Raw genomic sequence first — 21976 nt, forward strand, 5'->3', positions numbered from 1 at the left:
AAATCAGGTTGGTGTCGGATTGGAAGCGATGGAATTTGTTGAATGCTCATGAGATGGCTTTTTAGAGCAGCTTGTGCTTGAACCTAAGGGCATCTTAGATAAGGTGTTGTGTAATAACCCAGGTCTTATTAGGGAGTTTAACGTAAAGGAACCATTAGGAGACACTGATCATAATATGATTAAATTCATAGTGTGATTTGAGAGGGAGAAGCCTAACTCACATGTATCAGTATTGCAATGGAATAAAGGGAATTACAGAGACATGAGAGAGGAGCTTGTCTAGGTGGATTGGAGGAGGATACTGGCAGGGATGACAGTAGAGCAGAGATGACGGAGGTTTCTGGGAATAGTTCAAGGCGCAGGACAGATATGTCCCACAGAAGAAACATAGAAAACCTACAGCACAATACAGGCCCTTTGTCCCACAAAGCTGTGCCGAACATGTACTTACTTTAAAAATTACCTAGGGTTACCCATAGCCCTCTAGTTTTCTGAGCTCCATGTACCTATCCAGGAGTCTCTTAAAAGACCCTATCATATCCGCCTCCACCATCATTGCCGGCAGCCCATTCCATGCACTCACCAGTCTGCGTAAAAAACTTAACCCTGATATCCCCCCCGTACCTACTTCCAAACACCTTAAAACTGTGTCCACTTGTATTAACCACTTCAGCCCTGGGAAAAAAGCCTCTTGCCTATCCACACGATCAATGCCTCTCATCATCTTATACACCTCTATCAAGTCACCTCTCATCCTCCGTCGCTCCGAGGAGAAAAGGCCGAGTTTACTCAACCTATTTTCATAAGGCATGCTCCCCAATCCAGGCAACGTCTTGTAAATCTCCTCTGCACCATATCTATAGTATCCACATCTTTCCTGTAGTGAGGTAACCAGAACTGAGCACAGTAGTCCAAGTGGGGTCTGACCAGTGTCCTATATAGCTGCAACATTATCTCTCGGTTCTTGAACTCAATCCCATGAAAGCCAATGCACCGTATGCCTTCTTGACCAGCAGCTTTGAGTGTCCTATGGACTTAGACCCCAATGTCCCTCTGATCCTCCACACTGTCAAGGGTCTTACCATTAATACTATATTCTGCCATCATATTTGACCTACCAAAACAAACCACCTTGCTCTAATTTGGGTTGAACTCCATCTGCCACTTCTCAGCCTAGTTTTGCATACTTTCAATGTCCCGCCGTAATCTTTAACAGCCCTCCACACTACCCACAACACCCCCAACCTCTGTGTCATCAACAAATTTACTAACCCATCCCTCCACTTCTTCCACCAGGTCATTTATAAAAATCACAAAGAGAAGGGGTCCCAGAACATATCACTGAGGCACACCACTGGTCACCATCTCCATGCAGGATACGACCCATCTACAAACACTGTTTGCCTTCTGTGGGCAAGCCATTTCTGGATCCACAAAGCAATGTCCCCTTGGATCCCATGCCTCCTCACTTTCTCAATAAGCCTTGCATGGGGTACCTTTTCAAACTTCTCTACTGCTCTACCTTTATCAAGGTGTTTAGTCACATCCTCAAAAAAATTCAATCAAGCTTGTAAAGCACGACCTGCCTTTGACAAAGCCATGCTGACTATTCCAAATGTTCATAAATCCTGCCTCTCAGGATCTTCTCTATCAATTTACGAACCACTGAAGTAAGACTCACTGGCCTATAATTTCCTGGGCTATCTCTACTCCCTTTCTTGAATAAGGGAACAACATCTGCAATCCCCCAATCCTCTGGCAATGATCTTTGCATCATCAATGGGGGTGGAAGAAGTTTCAGAGACTCAGCAATCTCCTCCCTCGCCTCCCACAGTAACCTGGGGTATATCTTGTCTGGTCCCGGAGACTCATCCAACTTCATGCTTTACAAAAGCTCCACCACATTCCCTTTCTTAATGTCTGTATGCTCAAGCTTTTCAATCCTCTGTAAGTCATCCCTACAATTACCAAGATCCTTTTCTGTACTGAATACTGAAGCAAAGTGGTTCCATACGCACTTTTCCACTGTCATACGTGATTGGTCCTATTCTCTCACGTCTTATCCTCTTGCTCTTCACATACTTGTAGAATGCCTTGGGGTTTTCTTTAATCCTGCTCACCAAGGCCTTCTCATGGCCCTTTCTGGCTCTCTTAATTTCATTTTTAAGCTCCTTCCTGCTAGCCTTATAATCTTCTAGATCTCTATCATTACCTAGTTTTTTGAACCTTTCGTAAGCTTTTCTTTTCTTCTTGACAAGATTTTCAACAGCCTTTGTACACCACGGTTCCTGTACCCTACCATCCTTTCCCTGTCTCAATGGAACGTACCTATGCAGAATGCCATGTAAGTATCCCCTGAATATTTGCTACATTTCTGCTGCACATTTCCCTGAGGACATCTGTTCCCAATTTATGCTTTCGAGTTCCTGCCTGATAGCTTCATATTTCCTCTTACTCCAATTAAACACTTTCCTAACTTGTCCCTCTCCAATGATATGGTAAAGGAGATAGATTTGTGATCACTATCCCCAAAATGCTCTCCCATTGAGAGACCTGACACCTGACCAGGTTCATTTCCCAATACCAGATCAAGTACAGTCACTCTTCTTGTAGGCTTAGCTACATATTGTGTAAGGAAACCTTCCTGAACACACCTAACAAACTCCACTCCATCTAAACCCAAGCTCCACTCCATCTAGGGAGATGCCAATCAATATTTGGAAATTAAAATCTCCCACAACAACAACCCTGTTATTATTACTCCTTTCCAGAATCTGTCTCCCTATCTGCTCTTCGATGTCCCTATTACTATTAGGTGGTCTATAAAAAACACCCAGTCGAGTTATTGACCCCTTCTGTTCCTAACTTCCACCCACAGAGATTCAGTAGACAATCCCTCCATGACTTCCTCCTTTTCTGCAGCCGTGACACTATATCTGGTCAATAGTGCCACACTCCCACCTCTTTTGCCTCCTCCCTGTCCTTTCTGAAACATCTAAAGCCTGGCACTCGAAGTATCCATTCCTGCCCCTGAGCCATCCAAGTCTCTGTAACGGCCACAACGTCATAGCTACAAATATTGATCCACGCTCTAAACTCATCCTCTTTGTTCATGACGCTTCTTGCATTAAAATAGACGCATCTCAAACCATCAGTCTGAGCATATCCCTTCTCTGTCACCTGCCTATCCTCCCTCTCACACTGTCTCCAAGCTTTCTCTATTTGTGTGCTAATCACCTCTTCCTCTGTCTCTTCAGTTTGGTTCCCACCACCCAGCAATTCTAGTATAAACTCTCCCCAATAGCCTTAGCAAACCTCCCTGCCAAGGCTATTAGTGAGAGTTTAAACTAGAATTGCTGTCAAACAGCAGGGCTAGGCAACCGTGGCTGACAAGGGAAGTTAAGGACTGCATAAAAGCCAAGGAAAGGGCATATAAGTTAGCAAAAGTGAGTGGGAAGTTGGATGATTGGGAAGCTTTTAAAATCCAACAAAAGGCAAGTAAAAAAACTACAAGGGAAAAGATGAAACATGAGGACAAATCAAAAGTAAGATACCAAAAGATTTTTCAGTTATATAAAGAGTAAAAGAAAAGTGAGAGTTGATATTGGACTGCTGGAAAATGATATTGGTGAGGTAGTAATGGAGGACAAAGAAATGCAGATGAACTTAGTGGGTGCTTTGCAACAGTCTTCACTGTGGAAGACACTAGCAGTGGGCCAGAGGTCTGAGAGTGTCAGGGAACAGGAGTGAGTGCCATTGCTATTACAAAGGGAAAAGTGCTGGGCAAACTGAAAGGTCTTAAGGTGGATAAGTCATGTGGACCAGATGGATGACATCCCAGAGTTCTGAAAGAGGTTGCTGAAGAGATAGCATATGCATTAGTTATGATCTTTCAAGAATCACTTGATTCTGGCATGGTCCCGGAGGACTGGAAGATTGCAAATGTCACTCCACTCTTTAAGAAGGGAGGAAGGCAAAAGAAAGGAAATTATGGGCCAGTTAGCCTAACCTCAGTGGTTGGGAAAGTGTTGGAGTCCATTATTAAGATAAGGTTTCAGTGTACTTAAAGACTAATGATAAAATAAGTCAAAGTCAGCATGGCTTCTGTAAAGGGAAATCTTGCCTGACAAATTTGTTTAGAGTTCTTCAAGGCAGTAACAAGCAAGGTGGATAAAGGAGAGGCAGTGGATGTTATTTACTTGAATTTTCAGAAGGCATTTGATAAGGTGCCTCACATGAGGCTGCTTAACAAGATAAAATCCTATGGTGTTACAGGAAAGATACTGGCATAGATAGTGGAATGAAAGGGGTTTTTTCTGGTTGGCTGCCAGTGACTAGTGATGTTCCTCAGGGGTCAGTATTGGGACCACTATTTTTCACATTGTTTGTCAGTGATTTAGATAATGGAATTGATGGCTTTGTGGCGAAGTTTGCGGATGATAAGACGACAGGTGATGGGTAGGTAGTGCTGAGGAAGCAATGTGATTTCAGCAGGACTTAGACAAATTGGAAGAATGGGCAAAAAATGTGGCAGACGGAATATAGTGTTGGGAAATGTATGATAATGCATTTTGGTAAAAGGAACAATGGTGCAGACTATTATCTAAATGGGGAGAAACTTCAAACATCAGAGATGCAGAGGGACTTATGAGTCCTCATGCAAGACTCCCAGAAGATTAATTTACAGGTTAAGTCTGTGGTAAAGACGGCAAATGCAATGTTGGCATTTATTTCAAGAGGAATAGAATATAAAAGCAAGGAGATAATGCTGAGCCTTTATAAGACAGTAGTTAGGCTGCACTTAGTGTATTGTCAACAGTTTTGGGCCCCACATCTCAGTTGTGTTGTCATTAGAGAGAGTCCAGAGGAGGTTCAGAAGGATGATACCGCGAATGAAAGGGTTAGCCTGCGAGGAGTGTTTGGCAGCTTTGGGCCTGTACTCACTGGAATTTAGAAGAATGCAGGGGATCTCATTGAAACCTACCGAATGTTGAAAGGACTAGATAAGGTAGATGTGGAGAAGATGTTTCCTATGGTGGGGGTGGCCAGAACTAGAGGACACACCCCCAAAATTGAGGGACGACCCTGTAGAATAGAGGTAAAGAGGAATTTTTTTAGCCAGAGAGAAGTGAATCTGTGGAATGCTCTGCCACAGACTGCGGTAGAGGCCAGTCCGTGGGTATATTTAAGGCGGAAGTTGATAGTTTCCTGATCGGTCAGGGCATCGAATGATATGGCAAGGAGCCAGGTGGAAGGGGTTGAGTGGGATCCTGGTTCAGCCATGATGGAATGGTGGAACAGACTTGATGGACTGAATGGCCTAATTCTGCTCCTATGTTTTATGGTCTTAAGACAACTCAGTTTTTTCCTCTATATTTATTTATCATGCATTTCATTGTACTGTTGCTGCAAAGTTAACAAACTCCATGACATATGCTGGTGATATTAAAAGTGATTCTGACAAGGAGGGAAAGACAGACCAGGAAAGGCAGGGTAAAGGTCGCGGTGAGACCATTCTGCTTATGTTGAGAAGGAAGTGCCTTCAGGGACCCTCGGATTTTGTTCATTAGCAGTCGGAAACCCACCACACCTCACCAGCTTCGCACGGGGTGAGTGGGCTGTACCACCCCAGATTTAGTAAATTACCAAGCATCTGGACAACAAGCAGCTAAATCCTAATTCAGCTGCTGTTTGTTCAAGCAGAGGGTGGGACTAATCACCATACCGGCAACCCAGGTTCAATTCCCGCCTCGGTCTGTAAGGAGTTTGTACGTTCTCCCTGTGACTGTGTAGGTTTCCTCTGCTTTCCTCCCACCATCCAAAGACGTACAGGTGAGGTTAGCAGGTTGTGAGTATACTGTGTCAGCACTGGATGCACGTTGACTGTTGAAGCCTCAGGTTCATGTTGTATGGGTTGTTATCACAAATGACGCATTTGACCGTATGTTTTGATGTATATTATTAATAAATAAATCTAATTTCCACCCACAAAGATGTACAGGTTAGTCGATTAATGGGTCACATGGGTGTTATTTGGCAGCATGGACCAGAAAAACCTGATACCTTGCTGTATCTCTAAAGAGACTCAGAGGGTGACTGGGACCAGGAGAGTGTGAATGGTGACTGGAGTCATCAGGGCAGACGCCCAGAGATACAGAAACGGCTCAGGCAGAGGGAAGGGAGGAACTCACTGGCTAAACTGGCCCTTGAAAACAAGGTTGGGGCCGGTCCCGGTGAGAGTAGCCGTACCCCCGATACTGGCCGCGTAGCAGACAGACAGGGAGAGCATCTTGTGTAGCTGCAGCCCCTCACTCTGGTCCTTGGAGGTGGGGGATGTGGGCAGGCTCTTCTCCAGCCCGGGCTCTGGGTCCTGGCTCTGTACAATGAGAGAGATCAAAGCTGCAGCAAGGAAATGAAACAGAATCTTCTCAGAATCTCCAGTATCTGCCCTCACCATGTCCACAACAGTTATAGAGTTCCCCTTGTCCTTATCTGCCACCCCATCCACTATCTCCCATAACCTCCAACAGGATTCCACAAATAAGTTCATCTTCCACCCCTTCCCCTCAAACAGGGATCATTCTCTCCATGGCTCGCTTGGCCACTCAGCCCTCCCCACTGATCCCTCTCCTGGCACTTAACCTACAAGCAGCCAAACTGCTACACTTGCCCATTCACCTACTCCCTCACCTCCATTCAGGGCCCCAAATAGCCCTTCCAGGTGAGGCAACACTTCACCTGGGAATTCGTTGGAATCACCTACTGCACCCAGTGCTCCCAGTGAGACCTCCTCACATTGATGAGATGCAACATAGATTGGGGAATAGCATAGTCAAGCAATTTTACTTCACCTGCCAGGAAAGGCAGGCACCCATTTGAATTCGACTTCCCATTCACATTCCAACATACCAATCCATGGCCTCCTGTTCTGCCACAATAAGGCCACCCTCGGGATGGAGGAGCAGTACCTCATGCTCCATCTGGGTTGCCTCCAACCTGGTGGCATGAACATCGATTTCTCCAACTTCTGGTCATTTCTCCACCCTCCCCATGCTCTTTTTCCATTCCCCATTTTGATTCCTCTCATCCCATCTCTTCTCCTCACTTCCCATCACCCTTCTTTGGTTCTCCTCTTCCTTCCCTATCTCCCATGGTCCACTCTCCTCTCCTCTCCGATTCCTTCTTCTTCAGCCCTTTACCTTTTCCACCCATCATCTCTCAGCTTCTCACTTCATTCCCCCCCCCCACCTGGTCTCCTTGTACCCCTTTCCCCTTTCCCTCCACCCCCCACCTTCCAGTTCTGGCCTCTTCCCCCTTCTTTTCCAGTCCTGATAAAGAGTGTCAGCCTGAAACTCGACTGTTTATTCTCCTCCATAGATGCTGCCTGACCTGCTGAGTTCCCCCAACATTCTTCTTGGTTCCCCTTCACTCAGCCCTACAGCAGAGCACACGGTTTACTGGACAAACGCCAGACCCCAAAAACAGGTCCTCTGGCTGGAAGCTGTGTCGTGGGAAGAGATACTGGGATGGGGGATAAGACTATAAGATATAGGAACAGAATTAGGCCATTCAGCCCATTGAGTCTGCTCCGTCATTCCATCACGACTGATTTATTATCCCTCCTCAACCACATTACACATCTCTGCTGGACCTCACTTGAATGGAACGAGTTGCAGTGTAGAAGCATACCAGTGACCCTCCTCCCCACTGCCCCCGATCCCGGCTCCCAGCAACAAAGCTGGACACCTGCAGTTACTAAGGAAGATGATGGAATGATAATTGGCGCGTGGGAATATTTTCCCACCCGGAGTGGCTGTGCCTGATGTCAACGTGGGCTGGCTATTCGACTGCGTCAGGCAGCTCTGGCCTCATCCTAGCAGGAGGTGCTCGGGCCATGGCGGGAGACTTGGGTGGGGGTCAGGGGAAGGCAGTGGGGTCAAACTGACCACCAAAGATCGGCCGTGCTCCAGCCAGCCCATCCCTGGGCCCCTGCTGCAGGGGCTGGCAAGATTGGTTCCCAGGGCATGTCCGTGCCCGGGCAACCGTGCAGAGGGAAGACAGAGTACCACAGAAGTGGTCTGGGATGGCAGGGGATAAACACCATCCTAAACGCACAAGATTCTGACCTGCTGAGTTCCTCCAGCACTTTGTGTGTGTTAAATGATATCCTGGATAGGGATAGGAAGAGTTAATTTAACTTGGTGCGTGTTAGTGTTTGTGTTGGTCATCGATATTGTCAAAGTTCAAAATAAATTCATTATCAAAGTTCATATATGTCACCGTAAGCTACCCTGAGATTCGTTGTTTTGCGGGTGTACTCAATGAATCTACAGACTAATAACCATAACAGAATCACACCAGCTGGGAGTTCACCCAGTGTGCAAAAAACAACAAAAAGTGCAAATACTGAAATAGGAAATAATAATAATAAACAAGCAATAAATAATGAGAACGTGAGATGAAGGGTCTGTTGTTTGTGGGAACATTTCAGTGATGGGGCAAGTGAAGTTATCCCCTCTGGTTCAAGAACCTGATGATTTGAGGGTTGATAATTGATCCTGAACCTGGTGGTGTGAGTTCTGAGACTCCTGTACCTTCGTCCTGAAGGCCGCAGTGAGAAGAGAGCACGGCCTGGGTGGTGGGGGTCCCTGATAATGGATGCTGCTTTCCTGTAACAGTGTTTCATGTAGATGTGCTCAATGGAGGGGAGGGCTTTACCCATGATGGACTGGGCCGTCTCCATTGCTTTTCGGAGGGTTTTCCGTGTTTCTGTGTATTTATTGCAGTACTGTGGATGTAATTTGTTATACAAGTATTTTTCTAAAACAGAAAGACAAGAGGGTTTGTTGCAGACCACCCATCGGGACCTCACACCTGCCCCGTGCACCTCAGAGTCGGCGCCCCTTTCCTGCAGCTCCACGTCGCTGGCGGTCCGCTCACTCCCTGGCTCCGCGACCACGGTACTGAGTTGGTCCAGCATGGCCTGGGCGATGGGCACCATCATGGCGGTGGTCGCCGTGTTACTGATCCACATGGAGAGAAAGGCAGTCGTGCCCATGAAACCCATCATCAGCCTGCAGTGGGGGGGAGAGACAAACATAGAACAGCACGGGACAGAAACAGGCCCTTCGGCCCACAATGTTGTGCTGAAACAATTCAATTAGTAATCAAATGGCGAACTAATCCCTCCTGCCTACACAAGGCCCACATTCACATGCCTACCTAAACATCCCTCAGATCTCTAATGTATCTGCCTCTACCACCACCCCGGACAGCGAATTCCAGGCACCTACCCCTCTGTAAAACAAAACTTACCCATCACACCTCCTTTGAAATTACCCCCTCTCACCTTAAATGCATGCCCTCTGGCATTAGACATTGCAGCCCTGGGAGTAAGATAGTATTTGTATCTGCCGACAGTATTTATGCCTCTTGTTATCTTATAAACCCCTATCAGACACAAACCCAGTTGAAGACATTGGCCCTCCTGTGAGCACATTCACCCACTGAAGCCCTGTCCACTGCTCCAACAAACCACCCCCACCGCCCACTCCGCAGGGGAAATGGGAGCCGAGAATTCCAGTCAGGCAGTGTCTATGCAGGGAGCACAGCCCAAAGCTTTCGGGTTCAAGGGCATCGTAACTGGGAATGGAAACGATTCTCTGTCAAAGGGAGATACAGCACAGAAACAGATCATCAAGGCCATAAGACATAGACAAATAGGCTATTCAGCCCATCGAGGCTACTCTGCCATTCCATCTTGGCTGATTTATTGTCCCTCTCAATCACATTCTCCTGCCTTCTCCCTGTAACCTTTGACAACCTCCTATCAACCTCTGCTTTAAATATACCCAATGACTTGGCCTCCACAGTCATCTGTGGCAACGAATTCCACAGATTCACTACCTTCTGGCTGAAGAAAGCCCTCGTCCTCATCCCTCAAGGGACGTCCACCTATTCTGAGGCTGTGCCCTCTGGTCCAGGACTCCCTCACTACACAAAACATCCTCTCCACATCCACTCTGTCGAGGCCTTTCAATATTCGACAGGTTTCAGTGAGATTTCCCCTCATCTGAACTCCAGCAAGCTCAGGTCCAGAGCCATCAAGCGCTTCTCAAATATTAACCCCTTCATTCTCGGGATCAGGTTATGGAGCAGGAGGTCGAGGACCTGAGGCGTCAGCTGCAGCAGCTGGAGACGGAGACCAGCACCCTCCATGAAGAGTTTGCCAAACTGCAATCCCCTGCCGACCTTTGACAACCTCTTAATCAAGAAGCTATCGGCCTTTGCTTTAAATATACCCGATGACTTGGCTTCCACAGCAACAGTCTGTGGCAATGAATTCCCCAGATTCATCGCCCTCTGGTAAAGAAACTTCTCATCCCTGTTCTAAACAGATGTCCTTGTATTCTGAGGCTGTGCCCCTGGCCCTAGGCTCCCCCACTACAGGAAACATCCTCTCCACACCCACTTTATCCAGACATTTCAATATTCAATAGGTTCCAATGAGATCCCCCTTCATTCTTCTAAACTACAACGAGTACTGGCCCAGAACCATCAAATGCTCCTCTTATATTTACCATTTCATTTCTGGGCTCATTTTCATGAACCTTCTCTTGCCCTTTTGTAATCTGAAGACTGGGACATGGACAACCTGGTAGTGTAGCAGTTAGCGTAACGCTTTACAGCGACAGCGATTGGGGTCTGACTCCTGATGCTGTCTGTGAGGGTTCTGTGCGTTCTCCCCATGATCACATGCGTCTCCTCCGGGTGCTCTGGTTTCCTCCCACATTCCAAAGCTGTAGTAAGTTGTGTGCACACTACGTTGACGGTGGAAGCACTCGCGGGCTGCCCCCAACGTATCTCCGCACTGTGTTGGTTGTTGACACGAATGATGGATTTCACAATGTATTTCAATGTACATGTGACAAATAAAATGAATCTTTCTCTGTACACCTCCTGCCTATACCAAGACCTAGGTGGTAAAGTGGACAATGAAGGTAGTTATCAAAAATTACTGGGGGAGATTTTGGTGAGCTGGGTAAGTGGGCTAAGGAATGGCAGATGGAGTTTAATTCGGATGCATCTTGGAAAGTGAAATGCAGGAAGGACTTCCATAGTGGATGGCTGGACCCTGGGGAGAGTTGTGGATCAGAGAAACCTGAGAGTGACAGGGAGTCACAGGGTGAAGGTGACTTGTGGCACACTGAAGTTCATCAGTTGGGGCACTGAGTATAAAAGTTGGTTGTACAACATGCTGGTGAAGCCGTCCTTGGAGTATTGCGTTCAGTTTTGGACACCCTTCTATATAAATAGGTAGCAAGGTGGAGATATGTCTCCACCAAAGGAGGTGTAAGATACTCCTTCCCTCCGCTAGCCTGCAGGTCACCCTTGGGCAAGGTGTGGCACCTGCTTAGCCCCCGATCAGGGTCACGTGTAGCCATGGGAGCAGGTGGTGGATGGTCAGATGAGCAGCCGGTGCACATCACAAGTCCTGATTATGCGGCCATTGACACCAGGCAGACAATCTCTGAAGAGTATTGATAATGGCTGGATCACCTGTCTTGTAAAGACACAGCCAGAAGGCAATGGCAAACCACTTCTGCAGAAAAATTTGCCAAGAACAGCCACATAATGATGACGATGATGATACACGGAATATTTTCTTAAACTGAAAACAGAAGAAAGTTTAAAAAGGTGCTGCCAGGACTGGAGGGACTGAGCTCATGGAGAGGTGGACAGGTTTGGGCTTTACCCCCGAGAGAGTCGGTGAATGGGAAATGACCTTACAGAAATGTGTGTATTGCACTTAGGGTGAACGTACACAGTGTTTCTCCCAGGACCAGGAAATAAGGAAGTCGAGGGCACAGGTTTAAGGCAAGAGGGAGAGAGATTCAATAGGAATCCAAAGGCAACTTTTTCACCCAGAGGGTGGTATCTATGTGGGGTGAGTAGTTGAGGCAGTTAAGGTTTCAAAGATTATAGACCAAAGGCAGACAAATAGGACTGCCTTGGTCAGCGTAGACCAGTTGGGCTGAATGGCCTGTTCCCATGCAGAATGACTGTGGCTCCATATCGCAAAAATCAAGCGCACCCATCATACTGCATTCTCCCACATCCCCACCAAGTGCTCCTTGGATTCCACCACTCACCTCCACACCTCCACTCACCTCCACACCTCCACTCACCTCCACACCACTCACCTCCACACCTCCATACCTCCACTCAGCTCCACACCTCCACTCACCTCCACACCACTCACCTCCACACCACTCACCTCCACACCTCCATACCTCCACTCAGCTCCACACCTCCACTCAGCTCCACACCTCCATACCTCCACACCTCCACTCACCTCCACACCTCCACTCACCTCTACACCACTCACCTCTACACCACTCACCTCCACACCACTCACCTCCACACCACTCACCTCTACACCTCCACACCTCCACTCACCTCCACACCTCCACTCACCTCCACACCTCCATACCTCCACTCAGCTCCACACCTCCACTCACCTCCACACCACTCACCTCTACACCACTCACCTCCACACCACTCACCTCCACACCTCCACTCACCTCCACACCACTCACCTCTACACCTCCATACCTCCACACACCTCTACACCACTCACCTCCACACCACTCACCTCTACACCACTCACCTCTACACCTCCACACCTCCACTCACCTCCACACCTCCACTCACCTCTACACCACTCACCTCTACACCTCTCACCTCCACACCACTCACCTCCACACCTCCACTCACCTCTACACCACTCACCTCCACTCACCTCTACACCTCCACTCAGCTCCACAGCTCCACACCTCCACTCACCTCCACACCTCCACTCACCTCCACACCTCCACTCATCTCCACTCACCTCTACTCCTCCACTCAGCTCCACACCTCCACTCACCTCCACTCACCTCTACACCTCCACTCAGCTCCACAGCTCCACACCTCTAAACCTCCACTCACCTCCACACCTCCACTCACCTCTACACCTCCACTCACCTCCACACACCTCCACACCTCCACTCACCTCCACACCACTCACCTCCACACCTCCACACCTGGGGGTGATAGGCAGTAGCCAATTAACTGATCAACCTTGCCAACAGTTTTCTGACCTAAATCACTAATTCTGCTTCTCTCTGCACTTTCCATTTCAGATTTCCAGGCTCTGTGGTTCTCCTGTGGTAACTGCACTAATGGTGCTATGTACACACTGCGGTTGACAGCACCAAGTCCAAGCCTTCAACTGTCTGGGACACACTCCACGTTGAAGATACACTCAGTGGACACTGTACCTCCTGTACTGAGTCCATGTCCGTGGTCTTTTGTTTCTGTAGCCCATCCACTTCAAGGTTTAACCTGTTGTGTTGTGTGTTCAGAGACTCTCTTCTGCACACCACTTTTATAACATGTGGTCCTTTGAGTTTCCATCACCTTCCGGTCAGCCTGGCCATTCTCCTCTGACCCCTCTCAATAACAAGCCATTTTACCCACAGAACTGCCACTCAGGGTGGTTTTTGTTTTTCACACCATTCTCTGTAAACTTTAGAGACTGTTGATCATGAAGCTCTCAGGAGATCAACAGTTTCTGAGATACTCAAACCACCCCATCTGGCACCAACAATCATTCCATGGTCAAAGTCACTACGTCACATTTCTTCCCCATTCTGTATTTGGTCTGAACAACAACTGAACCTCTTGACCATGTCTGCATCCTTTTATGCATTGGCTTGCTGCCACATGATTGGCTGATTAGATATTTGCATTAATGAGGTGTGCAGGTTACCTAATGAAGAGGTCACTAAATGTAGAACTTTACAGCACAGAGCAGACCCTTTGGTCCATGATGTTGTGCTGACCTTTTAGCCTACTCCAGGACCAATCTAACATCAGGCAAGACTGTTTCTCCATCCCTTGACCTCCTCCTGCTGAGAACAAGCTTACTCTCACATCCCGCTCCCAAGCACAAACAGAAGATCCAAGCAGTTGTGACCTTGATCCCAAGGTGCAGCAGCCGTCCATTTGCATTTAACACCAGGGATTCTGGTGCCAGAGCCAGAAGGTGGTGAATCTGTGGAATTCATTGCCAGAGGCAGTGTGGCGGCCAAGTCTTTATGTATGTTTAAGGCAGAGGTTGACAGATTCTTGATGGTCAGGGCATGAACGGTTGTGGGGAGAAAGCAGGAGATTGATCCATTTTCCCTCTCAACCCCAGTCCTGATGGAATGATGGAGCAGACTCGATGGGACAAATGGCCTTATTCTGCTCCTATATCATATGGTCTGACAGTCACCGCACAACCACTGAAAGAAGAACCTTACAGAGCTGGTCTAACTCCAACGATGAGGAGCACCCTCAGTGCGATTCGCTTGTGGAGGTTCCAAGTCTCGATGGCCACGGCCACCATTAACCCACCAAAGAAGAGTACGTTGGTGTCCTTCATGTACTGCATACACACCTTGAACAGGAAACACAGTGATACTGCAGGTGAGATAGGCCATTCTCCGATGCCAAAGACACATCGTCCACACAACCATTGTTTTTTCACAGAAATCCATGTGTTACAAAAGACTTTCTACAACCAACACCGAGATAACAGTGACTAACATCAGTCACCACAGACTAAATTCAATTGTTCCCATCTCTGTTAAAGATCCCCAGTAGTCCCAGAACATCTCCGTGGTACCCATGGACACCATATGTTCCCTTTCCATGGTTACCCAGGCAGTGGCATACCCCAGGACATCAGCAGGCAGTCCGCCCCGCAGAGAAACTCCCAGCCTGCCTACTTCCAGGACCCACAGATGGCTAGCTGTGCCAACCCCATGGGCAAGTTTACTGGAACACTGCCATGGCTGGTTGATACAGTTGGTGGTGGGCAATGGGCAGCAGTGCCCGCTGGTATAGTTGACGACTGGCTGTGGGCATCAGCGCAGGCTGGGAGCAGTGGCAGCACCGCTACACTTGGTGGCGGGTTCTGGACGCGTGAAACACCAGGAAGTTGCACTGTAGCTGGTGTTCTCCGCACACCGTCAGTGTTAGGCTGAGGTTGATCAAAGCATTGGGAAGGCTCTGCCGATGGGCTGTACTCCAGATTCAGAGATCAGAGGGCAGCTTGAAGCTGATTGCAACCACTAAAGCCCAGCACAAGGCAAACCTCAATTTATTGTCTAATATACAACTCCATGGTCTCACAGGTGCAACGCAAAACTGGTTTTCAGTAGCACCACAGGTTCAGAGCATCGGAGACATGACATTCACACAGTGCAGTAAATTATACTAGAATTAACAGGAAAGAAAACCATCAGAACTAAAATTCAACAGAAATCCATTTTAGAGCAAAGTGATCATGGTGTTGCTATTACTGAGGTAGTGATCAGGGTTGTGCTAGTAGCTTCAAAGACCTGAATGGTTAAAGGGAAGTAGCTATTCCTGAACCTGGTGGCATTGGACTTTGGGGTTCTGTACCCCCTGCCAATGGGAGCTGTGGGAAGATGGCCTGGCGCAGAGGGTGGGGATCTTTGATGATGGATGGTGCCTTCTTGAGGCAGTGTCTCCTGTAGATACCCCAATGGTGCAGAGGGCTGTGAGTGTGATGCATTGGCCCAAGTCCACTACTCTCTGCAGCTCCTTGCATTCGAATTACCCTCCCAGAGCAACCAGTCAGGATGCTAACTCTTTCTCTCAAGGACTCTGGCAAATTTCTACAGATGTATGTGGAGAGCATTCTAACGGGTTGCATCACCGTCTGGTGTGGAGGGGCCACTGCACAGGATCGGAAAAAGCTGTCGAGGGTTGTAAACTCAGCCAGCTCCACCATGGGTACTCATTTCCCCAGCATCAAGAACATATTCAAGGCCATGGCATCCATCATGAAGAACCCTTACCACACAGGCCATGCCATCTTCTCATTGCTACCGTACAGGAGCCTGAAGACAGACACTCAGTGATTCAGGAACAGCTTCTTCCCCTCCACCATCACTTTTCTGAATGATCTTCAGGATCTTGGACCAAAACGTCGACTGTTTATTCCTTTCCATTGATGCTGCCTGACCTGCTGAGTTCCTCCAGCATTTTGTGTGTGTCGCTCTGGATTTCCAGCATCTGCAGAATCTCATGCTCACAATTTTTGCACAAAGTATTTTAAAATTTTATATATACATTTCTTATAGTAACTTATAGTATGTTTTATGTATTGCACAGTACTGCTGCCACAGACAAGAGATTCCACCACACGTCAGTGATAATAATCCTGATTCAGCTTCTGAACAGTTCAAAGAAAGCCATATCAACCCTTTGAGACACAGAACCTGAATTGACAGCATTATAGTCCTCATTATCAGCTTATGGTGATATTATTGGTTTTGGTCAGGTGAGATCATAAGACTTACTGCTTTAGATGTCATGATTCCGAACAGCGGGAAGAGTACGATGGGGAGGATAGCGGTAACGGCCAGCGGGATGACCTCAGTGCACCAGTACACAGCCATCAGGAGCACAATGAATCCACAGTAGGCTTCCTGTAAGAGGAGAAAGGCATGAACCCCTGCTCCGCTTCCCCCTCCCTTTCTGCCCCCTGCACACTGGATGGGGATCACGGAAGAAATACGTGCTTCTAGGAAGCAGCTGATTGTACAGCCAGGAAAGTCAATTTACTCAGCCAAGAGTTTATTTAAAGAGTAAAGAACACACAACACAAGAAACCAATGTCAATAAAAGCAGAACAGTTTCCCAGAGTGCAGTATCCGGGTGCTCATTACAAACGCTCTGTTTAGGTTCATTCTGTCACTTCCAGCAAGTGCTGACCAAGTTTGATAGATGACCCAATCACGTCCACAATGACATCTCTAGGGTCAACTACACCTGCCCTCCCCTGGGGATACAGAGTACTACTACACAGGGTATACAGAGGGTTAGGCTAACCTTGTGAATTATTGACATGGGCACCATACTGCTCTGCCTCCGGCATTTCCTCACCCGGTCTGCTGCAGCAGGCAAGCCTGTGGCTTGAGGCCTAGTCCTCATTAGAGCTGAGGCTACACAGCTTCCTTGTCACCTATCACACCACCAAACAAGGGGAACAGGCCTGAGGCAACTTACGTTATCGCTGTACAACAGAGTCTTGCTATCGCAAGTGAGATGTCCTAGATAATCTCCCACTGGTGCCACCTTCAGGCACCAACTCTGACGCCTCCAAGTAGTGGGCAGCAACACGGTCTGCAGTCAAGCCAGCTCCCCTGTTCCCAAACTGGCTCCTCTGGCATCCAGGACGGAGAACCAGTGACAGCGAAGGAATGTCTATGAGTTGTAGGCCCAATGGTGTGTCTGGGAGCTAGAGGCCCAGGGTCTGCAAGTCCAGGCCAGGGACTGCGGGCTGGAGGCTGGAGGCCCGGAGGTGGCCTGTCCTGGTGATGGAAGCTTCTGTGTGAGAGTGGGTAGGAGGGAGGGAAAAGGGCTGGTTTTGCTGTTGATAGAGTTGTGATAGACAGAATACGAGTTGTAGAGTTTTTGAAAGTGAGTCAATATCAGGTTTTAAGTTAGGGTAAGGCCAGTTTTACTGTGATTTGGCAAAGGTTAACTGGGAGCAACAGTGGGGGAGTTTGTGTGGCCTGGGTAGACACATCCCAGGCTGTAGGAGGACACAAGGAAAAACATTTCAAAGTTTCCAAACCCTGGTTAGACCACACTCGAGTATTGCTTTTAATTCTGGTTGCCTCATTATAGGAAGGATGTGCAAGCTTTAGAGGGGGTACAGAGGAGATTTATCAGGATGCTGCCTGATTTAGAGAGCATGTCTTATAAGGAAAGGTTGAGTAAGCCAGGGCTTTTCTCTCTGGAGTGAAGGAGGATGAGGGGTGATTTGACAGAGGTGTACAAGATGATAAGAGGCACAGATAGAGTGGATAGCCAGAGACTTTTTCCTCAGGGTGGAGATGGCTAATACCAGGCAGCATAATCTTAAGGTGATTGGATGAAAGTATAGGAGGATGTCAAAGGTAGTTTTTTTAAAAAAAACATAGCGACAGTGGTGGGTGCATGGTAAGCCTTTCCAGGGTGGGGGTGGAGGCAGGTGCATTAGGGTCATTGAAGAGACTCTTAGATAGACAGATGGATGACAGAAAAATGAAGGGTATGTGGGCGGAAAGAGTTAGATTGATCTTAGAGTAGGACAAAAAGTCAGCACAACATTGCAAGCCAAAGGGCCTGAACAGTGCTACAATGTCCTATATTAACATTATTCCATCCTTCCAGACTACAAGGTTGTACTAGACAACTGGAAGATTGTTAATGTTATAGCAGGGAGATGCTCAGTAATTACAAGTTAGTGTAAATATAGCAGCACATCAAATTACTGGATTATTTCTTAGGACAGTATCCACATTCACTGTAAATAAAAACTGCCCAGTTCTGACAAAGGATCTTCAAAGATATTCCCTCTATTTTATTTATTTTTACAGCTACATGAACTAATCATTGCTCTGAGCAGGATTTTATTTATGTATCTACCTGTTTATTTATTTACACTGTGCAGCACTTTTGATGTTTTTTTTGTAATATGCATATCAAACAAACATAAACCATGACTCACAATACAACTTAATGATGTCAGGGAGTCAAAACAACTGATAGGCACAATGGCAAAAACAAAATGTTTTGACTAGATGGCGTTGGCATTGATTTGAAATCTGTGGTTATTGTTACAATTTGTAACACTGTTGCAACTTGAAACACAATGTAAATACATTGAAGCTCTAAAATATTTCAAAGTAGTGATACATTTATTATTTAGAAAATTTATGAATTATATTCATAAACATAATTTCAAGGTACAGTATTTCATACTTATATTAACATAGAGTTCAAAATTATATTAGCACAATTTTAAATTATATTAATATTATCTAAAATTCCAGCTTCCTGGTATCAAAGGTTACATGCACGGGAGCATTTCAGTTACCTTGTGGCCACGCACTCATGTAGTGAGAGGGAACAATGGTCTTCAATGAGAAACATTAATTTCTTTCCCTCCCCATTCATGCTGCCTGACCTGCTGACTATTCCCAGCAGTTTTTGTGCTTAGTTTAGATTTTCAGCACCAACATGTTGTTGTGATTTCCACCTTCGAGTAGAAAGGCAACGATCAATCAGGGAGAGTTGAGGTGGATTGGTGAAGGCAAGATAGGGAGTGACTACTTCTTAAATGTAAGGAGGAGGGGCAGGATCAATTTTATTCATTATATGTACTCAGTGGCCAGTGCTCATTAATACAAATATCTAATTAGCCAATCATGTGGTGGCAACTCAATGCAGAAAAGCATCAAGAGGTTCAGTTGCTGTTCAGAATGGGTAAGAAATGTGATCTAAGTAACTTTGACGGTGGAATTGGTGCCAGATGGGGAGGTTTGAGTATCTCAGAAAATGCTGATCTCCTGCGATTTTCACGTACAACTGTCTTCTAGAGTTTGCAGAGAATGGTGTGAAAAACAAAAAAGAAAAAGAAAATCGAGTGAGCAGCATTTCTGTGGGTGAAAACATCTTGTTAGTGAGAGAGGTCAGAGGAGAATGGTTAGACTGGTTCAAACTGACAGGAAAGTGACAGTAAATCAAATAACTACACTTTACATCAGTGTGCCGAAGAGCACCTCTGAACGCACAACACAGCGAAACTTAGTGGATGCGCTACAGCACGACCATACACTCAATGGCCACTCTATTAGTTACAGGACAAGGTGGACCCTGAGTTACATTTACATGTACTAGGAATTTGCCACGGTGTGTCGGTTGAATGTGTTTACAGCGCAGTGACTGAGGTAATAGATGGAGGGGGTGGGGGGGGGAATAACTAGAATGGTTGATCGGATTAACCGCCTGGGGGAGGAAAGTTCTCAGATATTGTGACATTTTTGATGTAGTAGCTCTTTCCAGGAAGGAGCTTTTGGAAAAGGCAGATTGCAGGGTGGGTGGGGTCCGCATGATTTTTCCTGACCGCATCTGTGTCCCGGTGAGAGGGACAGTGGCGGTGGGGTTGACAGTGATGAGGGTGGGGGCTTCAGATGGCAGAAGGGGTAGCTTGTAAGAGCTGGTCGGGGGGGGGGGTGCTCTGCTGGAGCTGTGGGTTCACAGCTGGGGGGGGGGAGGCACCTTACAGGAGGGAAGGATGTGGTTGCACTGTAGAGGACACAGAAATCTACAGGGAAATCTGTAGGTGAGAGGCGAGTTTGGTGACCTTTTCCCTGGAACAGGGGCTTCTGTGGAAAGGCGGGGGAGGGGTCGCATTAGGGTGAAGAGGTTTCGTGATCAAAAGCAGTTGGGTCGATGGCGGTGGTGGTGGGGTGGTAGTTTAGAGTCTTACTTGAGAAAGTTGGATGTCCTGGAAGACACCGAACGCTCCCCACATGTAAACAGCACGTCCAGTGAGTGGTCTTGGGTCACTACCCTCGGTCGGGGAAGGATGAGAGGTGCCCCCTCCCCGTCCCCCCTCCCGAATCCAGCATTGAGGGAGTTGGCGTGGGGTGGGGTGGAAATTGATCACGGTCACTGAGGTACTCCACACACAAGCTGATACCTATGAAACTATCTGTCCAACCTCACCTGGCCACAGCGGATTCATTCAGGTTTGTAAATACATTGGGCAAATAAAGTTGATACTACCATTCAGCCTCCGTACCTCACCTCACCCTTTCCCTCCCCCTCCCCCCAAAGCTGTTAACAGAATCCTTTAAATACTCGATCACCCTCTTCTCCACCCCCCACCCCCCATACTACCGAGTTTAGGGCATCTTTAACTCGCACCATCCCGCAACCCTCCGAAGGCCATACCGGTGAAGCATTCGACGGGGGCAGGAGGTTTCCCGGACTGCTGTCTTCGGAAGAGGGGATCCAAAGGCCCATATCACCACCCCATTCCCAAACAAGGAGGGGGCGACACCGCGGGGGTACGGGAAAGCAGCCAAGGTGTAGCTCAGGTTGAGCGCAAAGTACCCCAGGAGGGGTATCGCCCCATCCTTCACCTGGCCAGGGATTCCGATCAACTCCGAACTCTCCAATTCAACCCACCGCGCCCCCCCCGCAAAAAAAGAGAAAAGTTTCCGCAATGTTTCCCAAACTTGTCGCGGGGAACCCAGAGCCGCAGAGCCCCAGGATAATCAGTCTCTCACCTGCATCCTGAGGGCGAGGGCCAGCGGCAACAGTATCAGGACGGGCAGAGAGAGTACCAGCGGGTCGCGGTACCGCCGCGGCGGTCTCAGGCACGACAACATGGTCTCTGGCCCGATCCCCACCGAATGCACTACTCGACCGCACTGACAGGTTTCCCATATAAACGGGTGGTGGGCGGGAGCAGCCGGCTGTCGGCTCAAGACGCACCGCGCTCCGCCCTACTAACCCCCCGACCCGCCCGCCCGCCCCGGCTCTTCTCATCCTCATCACCCGCCGCGCTCCGTCCCAGCTCATCCCAACTCATCCCAACGCGCTCGGCTCTGCCTCCTCTCACCCCCGTGCGTAACCCGCCCGGCTCTGCTCCCTCTCACCCCCGTAACCCGCCCGGCTCTGCTCCCTCTCACCCCCGTAACCCGCCCGGCTCTGCTCCCTCTCAACCCCGTAACCCGCCCGCTCCCTCTCACCCCCGTAACCCGCCCGCTCCCTCTCACCCCCGTAACCCGCCCTCTCCCTCTCAACCCCGTAACCCGCCTGACTCTGCGTCCTCGCACCCCGTAACCCGCCCGACTCTGCCTCCTCGCACCCCGTAACCCGCCCGCTCCCTCTCACCCCCGTAACCCGCCCTCTCCCTCTCAACCCCGTAACCCGCCCGCTCCCTCTCACCCCCGTAACCCGCCCGACTCTGCCTCCTCGCACCCCGTAACCCGCCCGCTCCCTCTCACCCCCGTAACCCGCCCGCTCCCTTTCAACCCCGTAACCCGCCCGCTCCCTCTCACCCCCGTAACCCGCC

General features: G+C 48.3%; 1 protein-coding gene across 2 annotated transcripts in view; it reads right to left on the bottom strand.

Annotated features, from left to right (window-relative positions):
- The window catches only part of LOC140187878 (Na(+)/citrate cotransporter-like), a 41062-nt gene extending 19764 nt beyond the window's left edge, over window positions 1-21298 (bottom strand). For both annotated transcript variants that reach the window (XM_072243689.1, XM_072243688.1), the window contains exons 1-5: window positions 21186-21298; window positions 16419-16547; window positions 14349-14485; window positions 8888-9074; window positions 6192-6376 (exon numbers count right to left, since the gene is read on the bottom strand). In XM_072243689.1, coding sequence (XP_072099790.1) covers window positions 6192-6376; window positions 8888-9074; window positions 14349-14485; window positions 16419-16547; window positions 21186-21287 — 740 coding nt within the window. In that variant the 5' untranslated portion in view covers window positions 21288-21298. The remainder of the gene's footprint in view (window positions 1-6191; window positions 6377-8887; window positions 9075-14348; window positions 14486-16418; window positions 16548-21185) is intronic.
- Window positions 21299-21976: the final 678 nt, after the last annotated feature.

This window comes from Mobula birostris, chromosome 25 (assembly GCF_030028105.1).
Source record: "Mobula birostris isolate sMobBir1 chromosome 25, sMobBir1.hap1, whole genome shotgun sequence".
Lineage (NCBI taxonomy): Eukaryota > Metazoa > Chordata > Chondrichthyes > Myliobatiformes > Myliobatidae > Mobula > Mobula birostris.